This window comes from Myodes glareolus, chromosome 17 (genome assembly GCF_982192425.1).
Source record: "Myodes glareolus chromosome 17, mMyoGla1.1, whole genome shotgun sequence".
NCBI classification, from domain to species: Eukaryota; Metazoa; Chordata; class Mammalia; order Rodentia; family Cricetidae; genus Myodes; species Myodes glareolus.
Window position 1 is genome coordinate 63,286,613 of NC_142042.1, and position 13,554 is coordinate 63,300,166.

Here is a 13,554-nt window from a genome sequence, read left to right on the forward strand (position 1 = left end):
TTGTCTTTGCTAAAAATGATTAATTTACAGGTTTACTCTAACAAAAATATGGTATATATTTTTTTGGTTTGTTAAAAATATAAATTAATAAAAATAATAAAGTTTGCCTAATCAGAGATAACTGGACAGCCCTAAATACTTCAAAAATCTATACAAAATGGCATTTAAAATAAAGTTTAAAAGGCTTATATTAGACAGTGACTCTGAGACTCTAACAGTGATCCAAAGTCTCCAAATAAGATTATGGGACACCACAATGTCTGCACCTGGATAACAACAATGCTGACCATTGGGTAAGATGACCCCCAGTGCAACACCTGGTCCAGGTCCAGACCATGGACTACAGCAGGAGGAATAGTCCTCAGGTAAGCTGGGGATCCTGTGACCAAAGCAGGGGAAAATAGTTCTCAGGTAAATGGGAATCCTACGACTAAAGTACGGACGATTAATTGCTTTTCCTATAAATAAAAGGAAAGCGTCTGCTGTTAAAGCAGGATTCATTAATAGCTCTCTTTGTAAATAGAGAGAAGGCAACCGCGGCAAAGCGGGGGTTAATTGCTTTTCCCTGGAAATAAAAGGGGAACAGCCGCTATCAAAGCGGGAGATTTATTGCTCATTCCATAAATAAAGAATGAGTAAAAAGCAGTTTTGCAAGTCGACAAAACGAAAGTAAAAGGAATATAAATTAAATATGGGTGCTAATCAATTGCACTCAGTTTTTTGGGCTCTTAATGAGCTGCTATGTTTATCCTTAAGAGAGAGGAGAAATCAATTTAAAAATTAGAGCCAGGAATTTTAAATCCTGATGCTCCAGAGTTTACCATACATGAGTTGCCTAGAGCAACACCAGGCAGTGCTGGTCTTGTTTGGCTAGCTCAAAAGATATGATTCTTTCTAAATGGGATGGCATTGCCTTAGTACCTACATCAGTGAAAGGAACATTGTTGCCACAAACTGTGGGACTTATTATAGGAAGAAGTTCCAACTATCAAAAGAATTTTGAGGTTGTGCCAGGTGTCATAGATGCAGATATAAAAAATGACATTAAGGTCATGATGAAACCATTATCTGAAACTATTCAGATCCACAAGGGACAAAGAATTGCTCAACTATTACTGCTACCTTATGTTAATTTACCTAATAAAGTTTTGAGGAATGAACGAGGGCAAGGGCAGTTTGGATCCTTAAGGGAGGGGTCAAGCCAATTTGGAAGTTAATTAGAGGCTGTCTGGAGGATCTGCATTACAGTAAAGCGGTAGAAAATGGACAGGCAGCGCTGGAAATATTGCAAGAGGAAAGATCGAAAAAGTCAGAAAAGACAAGCAGTAAAAGGAATCATCAGGAGTGGGGAGAGTTATACCCGGACCGTTCTGAGTTAAAAGAGTCAGATAAGCAACTGCAAGCAATTGTAAGTAAATTTGAAAAGGCAAGACTGAGAAAAAGGATGAGAAAAAAGGAGAAAGGAGGTTCAAAAGCGCTGACGCATTTTCCCATAACACCCTCCACCCCTCCACCTTATGTGGGAGGAGGTCAGGGCAGCTCCGAATGCACATTTTATCTAAGCATTTAGAAAGAGGTGAGAACTGAGCTGCGATCAGCATACCCGATGTTTCAAAGCCCGCAAGAAAATAGGTACAAAAAGGATAAAAACATAAATTATCTAGGAGTATGAATTTGTGAGAAGCAAATTATTCTACAAAAGACAAAATTGAGAAAAAATAATTTAAAGATCTTGAATGATTTTCAAAAGTTGTTAGGTGATAAAAAATGGCTTAGATGTTATTTGAAGTTGCCAAATTATGAGTTAAAGCCCTTATATAATATTTTAAATGGAGAGTCTGCTTTGAATTCTCCAAGGCAATTGACTAATGAAGCACATGAGGCATTGAAAAAGTGGAAAATAGATTACAAGATGCCTTTCTGCAGAGAATTCAAGAGGGCCAAGACATTGTTTTGTGCATTCTGCCTTCATATCACCAGCCTACAGGACTGTTATGGCAAAATGGGTCATTGTTTTGGATTTATTCCAAAATATCTCCAGCCAAAGCTCTTAAGCATTATCCTACTGCTATGGCAACTTTAGCCCTGAAAGGAATTCAGCAGTGTTTACGATATTTTGGAACTGCCCCCACCTCCATTACAGTGCCTTATTCCAGTCATCAAGTTAAGATCTTATGTGCTACAATAGATGATTGGGCTATTTTACAATATGGTTTTGATGGCAACAGAGATAATCATTATTCCAAACATCCACTGTTAGGATTTTTTAAGGAGCATCCTGTAATATTTCCTAAAATAACATTATCACAGCCTATTTCCATGGCCCCAAATGTATTTACAGATGGATCTAAGACAGGCTGTGGAATGTAAAGCTTGCCCTTTTGCATTTAATCTAATATCAGATTCTATATATGTTGTTAATACCCTCAGAATTTTAGAAGTAGCTGGACCTATTAAAAGTTCCAGCCCAATGTGCCTTTTATTTCAGCAATTGCAACATTTAATTTGGCAGAGAAGAAATTGTTTTTACGTTCAACATATGAAAGTTCATACAGCTCTGCCAGAACCTTTGAGTGAAGAAAATGATATAGTTAATCAGTGGACTAAAATGGAATATATATATTCATGAGTTCTACCTTGGAGAAGGCAAGAGCTTTTCATGTCAATGCTAAAGCATTATAACAAAAATTTCATCTCTTTCGAGCAGATGCTTGACAGATAATTTTGCTCATCAACATCCACCCAGCACTGGAATAAATCCACGGGGTCTACTCCCTCTAAAAATCTGACAAATGGATGTAACACATGTACTCTCCTTTGGAAGGTTATGTTATATGCATATGACTGTTGATACTTTTCCATAGTTGCCTCAGCACACACAAGAGAAGCTATTAAGGATGTTATTCAATATCTCACTTTATGTTTTCAAATCATGGACATGCCTTTACAAATAAAGACAAATAATGGACCTAAAAGTTTTAAATGTATTAACTTCTGTTCCTAGTTTAAATTTGCCTGTACAGGTTTCCCCTTGGATGGCAGACACAAACAAGCATTAATTGCTGCCTACAACCTTCTCTAAATGACTGTGGACCATGGACTTGCTGAAAACTGAGGTGGACCAGTCTAGCCGATATGAATGCCCCCTGGCTCTTCAACAAAGTCCACAAACCAAATGGTCCTAAAATTTTCTCTTTTTGACTAGCATTTCACCTTTGTTAACCCTTGACAACGTCGCCCCAAAGTCAGCTGGAAGTAGTTAAAAGAATACATCGCCCAATTATCACTGGTTAAAATGCTAAGTCAAAAGAGATATACTAAAAATCTGTAATTATAAGAAACAATTTGTCCAAAGTTAACAAAGTCAGCTCATGATTGAGCTGACCCTTAGAACCAAAAGGATTGGGGAAATATAAGACCCTTACCCCTTATTCTCAAAGGGACAGAAAAAATTCCTTAGCAGGATGTTTTCCATAATAATGTTAACAATTATTAACCAATTATAATGATAACTTCTTTACAGTCATAATGGTCCTACTTATGTTTCTAAAGCTTTTGAAACTTTTTGTGCACAATGACACATTATACATACTACAGGCATCCCATATAGCTCCCAGGGCCAAGTATTTATTGAAAAGAGCACATCAAACATTAAAATTACAGATTGAAAGGCTTCAGAGAGCATATAAGTATTTTGCTCCTCATAATTTATTATCACATACCTTATTTGTATTAAATCATTTAAATACTAATGATAAAGGATTGACACCTATGAGTCATTGTGGGATGTCATGCTGTCAGAACTTCAGCACTAAGTAATTCCAATAAATCCCCTTGGAATTTAAACAAAGAGAGATGCTCTGTATATGTTCTGTTACTCTAGAGAACCCTAGAGCAATATTTTTAGATAAGAGTGTATAAAACGTTCCAAACTTTAAAAGTAATGTATAATTGCCCAAACTAGTTAGCTATTCTCAAAACAAGTTACCTAAGATTCAACCTAGAAAAAAAAAACAATTGAATGATTTAATAATCCCTAGTAGTAGCCTTGGCTGTCTTCTGTGAAATTACTATTGAAATCTGGAGTGAAAATTTCAAGAAATACAGTTGCTGCTACATAGAAGAGGTAACAGATAAGAAACATAAACTAAAAATCTATACCCTGTTTCTTATTGTGTTTCATGGGGTGAAGAGAAAGCAAATCCTAGTTCTTCATTTGGGATCCAGTTTAACCTTTAAACCACCTCCAGGAGAAATGTCAGAGGGCAGCACAGCCCAGAGCTGGGACTACACACAAATAGTGTCCAGAATTTATCCTACAGGTGGACTGTTAGCAACTTCCATTTTTTTTCCTGGAGGAGATATGGGACAGCATTAGAAGCCCAACATTCTCAACAGGAGACAATGACAAATGGTGTCTGAGAGTACACTCCAACAGGGTCCAGGAGGAAAGCACAGGTTACCTGTCAGTTTACCTAGTGTTGCTCAGCTGTTCAAAGAGTCACATTTGGGCAAAGTTTCAGTTCTGGATCACAGGCGCCTAAGGAGAAGAAAACCCAAAGAGTGAGGAGCCCAAGAGTATTCTGTTTCCTGCCAGATTACAACCTGAGATTCAAAAGGTTCATACCTTGAGATTTCATCTTGTCCCAGGCATATCAGATTTTCCCTGAAGATGAGTTCACCTTCCTCTACAAGGTGAGCATGGTCAAAGACTCATTCAAGATCTGTAAGCAGAAAGTGAAACAAAGGTTCCAGGTTGTCAGGTCCACATTGGCAGCTGAGCTAAGGGAGCTGTGGGAGAATTCCTGCTTCACAGACTGCTGCTTGAAGGCAGCTGGACAGGAATTCTGGGCTCTCAAGGCCATTTTAACAGCTTGTATTTCAATCTCTCAAGTACAATGTTATTTATATGTACTCTTAGCATTGGTCTTTGATCATTCATAGACATCTGTCAAAATACACATTTCCTATTTCCTACTGGAGTTTGATTCATCTTTCATGTCTATTCCATCATCATGAATAATATGGTTTTTTACAGTAGGCACTGGACTTTTTAATTTTCCTGGTGAGACCGGTTCTCTAAAGTGACTTGGAATGACCTGACCACGTTTGACATAGGGGCCTGTGAGAGGTGCCCCTCCAGGAGTTTCCTAGTGGTATCAGGTTGACCTGTCTGTCTTTCGTCAATCTACATCATTGGTTCAATGCCTGCCTTTGCCATACCTCCTACATATTCCAGAAGGCTGAAACCACCTCTTCTTGTCATTTCCAGAGGAGATATTATTCCTAGTAATTCCCTCTACTATCCCTTTTCTGATGTCTTATTCTACTACATTTGAAACATTTAACATTTGAAAGCTTCCTCATACCTTTGGAAATTGATTCTACTACCCAAGTCTCAGTGTTATAGTCAAATCTAAACGTTCATTGTATTCAGGGTCCGTTCATCTATTGGTGCTGATCTAACCTTTAATACTTCAAATATCTTTTTGCATTCTAAGTTGGCATTTTCAAAAGCCAGAGATTCAGTAAGTACATATCTAGCTTCTGGGTCCCTTACTCCTACTTGTACAGCCTTTGTTGTCTTTGTAAAAAGTCATTAAAGTTTCTCTCTAGCCCTGTTTAACCCTGATATATGATTCATTTCTCTTTCCTAGTTCCTGAATCTTGTCCCAAGAATTTAAAGCTGCTGTGTTACATAGGGACAAGGTGTGTTCATCACAGAGAGCCTGGTCCTGAGGATCAGAGTAGCGGTCCTTGCCATGATTTTGTGTTGGGAAACCTCAAATCCTTTTGCATTTACCTTTTGTTCTAAAATTTTTGCCTCTTCTCACCAATAGCATTTCCATAACAGTTGGGGTCCATTTTCTAGGGCCACTGAGGTTAATTGAAGCCTATTGTGTGGGGTAGTCTTATTGGTTGAAACTCACCTTTTCACAATTTCCCCAACAAATAGTGAATTTAGGTAATAAGATACCTTTGCTTGGTTAATTTCTTTTAGATCGATCATGCCTATATGTAGCCATGTATATTTGTTGCCTACCTTATGCTATTTCCTGTCCTTTTACTTTTTGTCCCTGATCATCAGTTTCTATAATTTCCTCAATCTTTTCAAATCTCTTTACCACTGCCTTTAATAAAGTCTGAATCTCCTGTTTAGTGTTCCATTCTAGTGTCCTCATTGATGATTTCAAGGCATGAAATTTTCCATTAGTTAATGTCTCATTCTTAGACATTATTTTGATGGTGTGCTTATTGCCTTTTTGAAGAGATACCTTATCCATTAACCTATCATACTTTTCAACATATTCTGGTCATTAAATTCAACAGCAAAAATTCTTTCAGATAATGTCTCGGCACCCTTCGACATTGATTGGATTTTGTCTGTCAAGTAAATGTTATCCTTTTCAATAGTATTAGGTTTTTCAACTAGCTGTTCATTATTAGCCTGTAAATATTGTATATTTCTAAAAGTGCCTCATTTTTGGCTCTGTTATCAAACCATTTTCTTAACAAATTGGAAAAGAAGAAGTCAAACTCTCACTGTTTGCTGATGATATGATAGTTTACATAAGTGATCCCAAAAATTCTACCAAGGAACTTCTACAACTCAAAAACACTTTCAGCAATGTAGCAGGATACAAGATAAACTAAAAAAATTTAGTAGCCCTCCTGTACATAGATAATAAAAGGACTGGGGAAGAAATCAGAGAATCAACACCCCTCAGAATAGCAGCAAATAGCATAAACTATCTCAGAGTAACTCTAACAAAACTAGTGGAAGACTTCTATGACAAGAACTTTTAAACTTTGAAGAAAGAAATTGAAGAAGACACCAGAAAGTGGAAAGATCTCCCATGCTCTTGGGTAGGTAGAATTAATATAGTAAAAATTGCAATCTTGCCGAAAGCAATCTACAGATTCAAAGCAATGTCCATCAAAATCCCAGTAAAATTCCACAAAAAACTCAAAAGAATGGTACTCAACTTCATTTGGAAACGCAACAAACCCAGGACAATCCTGTACAATAAAAGAACTTCTGGAGGCATCACAATCCCTGACATCAAACTCTACCACAGAGCTACAGTACAGAAAATAGCCTGATATTTGCATAGTAATAGACACGAGGACCAATGGAACTGAATAGAAGACCTGGATATCAATCCACACATCTTCGAACAACTGATCTTTGATAAAGAAGGAGAAAATATCAAATGGAAAAAAGAAAGCATATTTAATAAGTGGTGCTGGCATAACTAGATATCAACATGTAGAAGAATGAAAATAGACCCGTATCTACCACCATGAACAAAACTCAAATCCAAATAGATCAAAGACCTCAACATAAGGCCAGCCACACTGAGCCTTATAGAAGAGAAAGTGGGAAGTACACTTGAATACATTGACACAGGGAACCACTTCCTAAATATTACTCCAGAAGCACAGACACTGAGAGAAACAACTAATAAATGGGACCTCCTGAAACTGAAAAGCTTCTGTAAAGCAAAGGACATGGTCAACAAGACAAAACAACAGCCTACAGAATGGGAAAAGATCTTCACTAATCCCACATCAGACAGAGGTCTGATCTCCAAAATATCCAAAGAACTCAAGAAATTGGACACCAAAAGATCACATAATTCAATTAAAAAAATGGAGTACAGACCTAAACAGAGAACTCTCAACAGAGGAATCTAAAATGACTGAAAGACACTTAAGGAAATGTTCAACATCCTTAGTCATCAGAAATGCAAATCAAAACAACTCTGAGATTCTATCTTATATCTGTAAGAGTGGCAAAGATCTAAAACTCTGATGACAATTTTTATGATGAAGACGTTGTGAAGAAAAAGGAACGTTTCTGCCTTGCTGGTGGGAATGCAAGCTGGTACAACCACTTTGGATGTCAGTGTGGTGATTTCTCAGAAAATTAGGAAACAACCTTCCTCAAGACCCAGTAATACCACTTTTGGGTATATATTCAAAGGATGCTCAATCATGTCACAAGGACATGTGCTCAGCTATGTTCAGAGCAGCTTTGTTTGTCATAGTGAGAACCTGGAAACAACCTAAATGCCCCTCGATCGAAGAATGGATAAGAAAAATGTGGTACATTTACACAATGAAGTACTACACAGCAGAAAAAAATAATGACATCTTGAATTTTGAAGGAAAATAGATGGAGCTAGAAAATATTATTTTGAATGAGGTAACCCAGACCCAGAAAGACAACTATCACATGTACTCATTCATAGGTGGTTTTTAAACGTAAAGCAAAAAAAATCCAGCCTACAAACCACAATCCCAGAGAATTTAGAGAACCATGAGGACACTAAGAGAGACTTACATAGATCTAATCTATATGGGAAGTAGAAAGTAGAAAAAGACAAGATCTCCTGAGTAAATTGGGAGCATGGGTACCTTGTGGGAGGATTGAAGGAGAAAGGGAAGAAGCAGGGACGGGAATAGAGAAAAATGCATAGCTCAGTAAATATCAATAAAAAAAGAAGTCAAGACTGCATCCCAGCCTGTAGAAATCAGAGATAGGCAGCTCTCTATATATTGAGCCAGTCTGGTCTATAGAGTGAGGTCTAAGACATTCAGAAAGTTCTCTGGTTTTGTTTTTGTTTTCTTACTCTTTTTAATCTTTTGGCTTTTTATGCTTTTGTCTTCTCAGGGCCTGCCACTCAGCTCCCAAATTAATCACATATAGAGGCTTATTCTTTCTTATAAGCCTTAGCCTGGCTTGTTTCTAGCCAGCTTTTCTTAAATTATCCCATCTACCTCTTGCCTCTGGGCTTTTATCTTTCTTCCCTTCTATGTATCTTACTTTCACTCTTACTCCATGGTTAACACTTCTAAACAAGAAAAGAGCCTCTTTAGGTCTCATCATTCCTGATTTCAAATTGTACTTCAAAACTATAATAAAAGTTATAAACGAGCATGGTATTGGCAGGACTGAATGAAAGACTCAGACATAAATCTATACATAGGAACCACGCCGGTCTCAAACACTGTGCTGTCATCTGGGTCCAGGGCGCAGTCTGGGCTCTGACTGTTGCTGAGGCCTATGTCTGGGTGCATGGCACTACAAAAGCCAGAACCTTTGCCCAAACATGACACGTTGAACAGCTGAGCAACACTAAGTAAACTGACAGGTAATCTGTGCTTTCTTCATTAACCTGGTCAGCCATACTCGAACAGTATTTCTGTTTGCCATTGCCACTTGGTGAGAAAGGTCAGCCATGTGCGTACATTACCAAAATTCCTCTGGATCTTCCCCAACCCTTGTAAAACGGTTAGCCTTCTATTTGGGGCATTATAAAAACCCCACTTCTCCCATGTTCCTGTATTAGAGCTACTGAGTACCAGCCTCAGCACTCTCTCAGAGTTCAGACTAGGACTTCTACAACAAGCGAAAACTGACTTTGTAATGAGATCTGCAAGACAGAACAAACAGACTTAGGGACGTTTCTTCCTGGGTGTTTCTTTATTCCAGGGAAAAGAGGAAGCATAGGTGTCTAAGGTACAGGGGTAAAGCATCAGACAGAAGGGTGAGGGATAAGGGCATCAGGTATAAGGCATAAAGGGGGATAAAGAAGGTAAGGGTAAGAAAAAGAGGGGCAATAGCAAAAGGGGGCATAAGCGTAGAAGAAGTTTAAAAAGGTGTGTGTGTGGGTGATCTCCTGAAAGCTTTCAGTTTATTTTGGTATACAGACAAGTTAACAATCCCATAGTGGGTAACAATAGTATTAAACTTGCATCTTCACAGAGACACAAGAAACCAGTGGATCTGGCATAGGGGTGCTCTACATCTCAGAGTGGGCATGGTTGTGCAGATCCCCTGTGGCTGGGAACACAGCATTGGTAGCAATACTAACCTGCTGCCTTGGTTTACATCCGTGTCTAGATGGTTGAGTTCAAAGGAATCTCTTCTGGGAACCCTGCTTTTCACTCCAACAGGGTGCCCAGGTGAGAAGTTTTCTCTCTGAAGCTATTTTAGCGATTCAGGCCTTTAATCTGTATAAGCAGTTAATTTCCTGGGCTATGATCCTATGTTAATTGAAACCAAGGTAAAGGGTAAATACAGGATATTATCAGCCTGTTCCACCAGAGCAGACCAGTAGATTACACCTTGCTGAGTCTGCAGTTAGAGCAGACATACTGCCTCTTGTGTGAAGCTCCTTTTATCTTTTTCTATTTTTTTTAAAAAAAATGTATTTTTAAAAAATACCAATCCAAGTTCTTTTTTTTTTTTAACAGTGACTATTGTCAATAAAGAAATTTTGTGGGAGATGATTTTTTATGTAGATTTTGGCTGTGAGAACTAAGAGTTGACGAATCCTTTCTACACCATGGCTTCATGGTGTGGGGGGAGACATCAATTGCCCTACAGGAAAAGTCAGGTTGACAAACTGCTGGGATACCAAAGAAGAGAGAAATGCCATGATTTCACATTTTTACAGCATTGACAGTGACCTATCCAAATGACAGATATCCTGTAGCTCTGCAAAAGTGGGTTCTCCAGGTAGAGTGTACCCTTTCCATGAATAGTCTATTAGCTCTGTCAGCTGTTTGTGTACTGTATAAAACTGTGAGCTCACAACAGTCCTGGATATTCTCCCCAAACTGAGACTAGGGAGGAAAACCATGTTGGCAGAAAATAATGTTTACATAATTTGACTCACATTATTTAGGCTGGTTGTAATAACACTACCCATCTTGGCTCTTTATTTGCAGTTGTGATATGTATTTTCATTCCTGGTGTGTTGTCTGAGGTTTTCTTTTTTTAAACTTTTTATTGCTTTATAAATAATACCATTCAAAATTTCTACTTCTTCCCCTCCTCCCATTTCCCTCCCACTTCCCCACTCCCCCTCTTCCCTCTCCCTCCATTCCTAAGAGAGGGCAGGGTACTCTGCCCTGTGGGAAGTCCAAGGCCCTCCCCGCTCCATCCATGCCTAGGAAGGTGTGCATCCAAACAGACTGAGATCCCAAAAATCCAGTACATACAGTAGAATCAAATCCCAGTGCCATCATCATTGGCTTCTCAGTCAGTCCCCATTGTCAGCCACATTCAGAGAGTCCAGTTTGATCACATGCTCGTTCAGTCCTAGTCCAGCTGGATTTAGTGAGCTCCCATTAGATTAGGCACACTGTCTCAGTGGGTGGACCAATCCCTCGTGGTCCTGACTTTCTTACTCTTCTTCTCCCTCCTTCTGCTCTTCAAATGGACCTTGGGAGCTCAGTCCAGTGCTCTGATGTGTGTCTCTGTCTCTATCTCCATCAATTGCCGGAGGAAGGTTCTATGGTGATATTCAAGATATTCATCAGTGTGACTGTGGGACAAGGCCAGTTCAGGCAACCTCTCCTCTACTGCCCAAGGATCTAGCTGGGGACATCTCCTTGGATACCTGGGAACCCCTCTAGAGCCAAGTCTCTTTCCAACCTTAAAATGGCTCCCTTAATTAAGATATCTCCTTCCCTGCTCCCATAGTCACCCTTCCTCCATCTCAACCATCACACTCTCCCAAGTTCTCCCCAATCCTTTCCTTCCCCCTTCTCTCTCCCCCTCTCCCCTTCCTCCCACCCCATCCCCACCCAACTCTCATGCTCTCAACTTATGCCTGGTGATCTTCTCTGCTTCCAATTTCCAGGAGGATCTATATATGTTTTTCTTTGGGTTCACCTTATTATTTAGCTTCTGTAGGATCGCAAACTATAGGCTCAATGTCCTTTGTTTATGGCTAGAGTCCACTAATGAGTGAGAATATACCATATTCATCTTTTTGGGTCTGGGTTATCTCCCTCAGGATGGTGTTTTCTATTTCCATTGATTTGCATGCAAAATTCAAGATGTCAATGCTTTTTATTGCTGAGTAATATTCTAATGTGTATTTGTTCCACACTTTCTTTATCCATTCTTCCATTGAGCAACATCTATGTTGTTTCCAGCCTCTAGCTATTACAAATAATGCTACTATGAACATGGTTCAACAAATGCTAATGTCTGAGGTTTTTTGTCCTGCCCAGTTCCCACAATCATTAAGTACCAATGAAATCACACCGGGGTCTACATTGACTATAAATTGATTGGCCCATTAGCTCAGGCTTCATATTAACCCTTATAACTTACATTAGCCCATTATTCAAGTATATGTTAGTCACATGGCTCAGTACCTTTTTCAGCAAGGTCGTCATATCTTGCTTCTTTTGTGTCTGGGCCATGACTGCATCCTCTTAACAGAATTCTCCTGTTCTCCTTGACCTGCCTCTACTTTCTGTCTGGTTGTCACACTTATACTTCCGGCCAATCAGCTTTTATTTAAAATATAATTGACAGAATACAGACCATGGTCCCATACCACTAGTATGTCTGTACCTTTTGTGTCTGCCTGCAGTCTCCCATCATCTTTAGTTGTTGGACTATGTGGTAGCATGTGTAGCCATAAAGGAGTTCCTGACCAACATCCATAATCTTTCTTACCTCTATTTTGGAGAAGCAACCCAATTTCCTCTTGGTAAATTGCGTCTCCTAACATTGTTGATTTTTTCTTAGCCTGTTGGCTTAAGGACACCTGAATCCCAAAGTGACCTGGGAGATGTCTGAGCTTCCATCTTAACAGAATGTTTGTTATGGCTACAGTCAGGAGCACTGATTGCCTCCACACCATCAAAACAGAACCAATATTTCCAGGCCAGTCGAAATTAGGAACATGGGAACAGAAAGCAAATTTCCCCCAGGGGATCACTGAGGGTGATAATAAGTGAAACTATTCCCTTTTTTACCACTTAATTCCTGGACCCTTGAATCTGAGATATAGAGAATCACATCATATCTTGGACTCTAATTCAAGGCATATACTGCCTCCTGGAGAATCCTGTCCCAGTATTCTAGGCTGATGCCCCTTTATTAGCTCCATATGTGTGTCTTAAAAAAGGCCATTCCATTTTAATATCATGAAAGCTGATTTAAGAAGTTGATGAACATGGTAAGACCAATGGATTCCATGATTGTGGGCCCCTGCTGTACCCCTCTGCTATGAATTTAGTTCCTAGGTCAGAAGCCATTTTGTGTGGAATACCATGATGGAAGACAAGGTAGTTTTGGTAAAATCATTACATGCAGGCAAATCCATAACTAGATTAAGTATTTACTCCAATAAGGACAAAGTTTTATGCCTTCGACAGAGAAATTGTTTCAATCTAGCTATACTGTTGTCAAGTTGTTAGATGTTCAGGCTACGGAAATGGTGACATATATGGATTTCTGTGTTGTCTCTGCTATTGGCAGAAATGCCATTCAGAAGCACTGGTAACAAGGTCAGTCTTGAGAAGTACATATCCATGTTTTTGATCTCTTGGACATCCCACATCTCAGTTACTTTAGCTGCTTTGATCATGGGTGCATCAAGCAATCATTGAGATAGCTTGGTAAAAAATCTGACTGTGGACGGAATAGGTCATCCTTTCAGCTTGTTTATTGAACTCCTCCACTGCTGAAGGCACCTTTTGATGGACATTTACAGGGGATGAAGGAATCTTCATGTTCCT

At 39.0% G+C, this 13,554-nt stretch overlaps 1 protein-coding gene across 1 annotated transcript; it reads left to right on the forward strand.

Moving 5' to 3' along the window:
* The first annotated feature begins 335 nt into the window (after positions 1-335).
* Positions 336-6,395, forward strand: LOC148119468 (TD and POZ domain-containing protein 4-like). Its single transcript, XM_087897410.1, has 4 exons — positions 336-365; positions 4,362-4,538; positions 4,651-4,876; positions 6,346-6,395. Exons 1-4 carry the CDS (start codon positions 336-338, stop codon positions 6,393-6,395), a joined length of 483 nt encoding a protein of 160 aa, XP_087753536.1.
* The last annotated feature ends 7,159 nt before the right edge of the window (positions 6,396-13,554 follow it).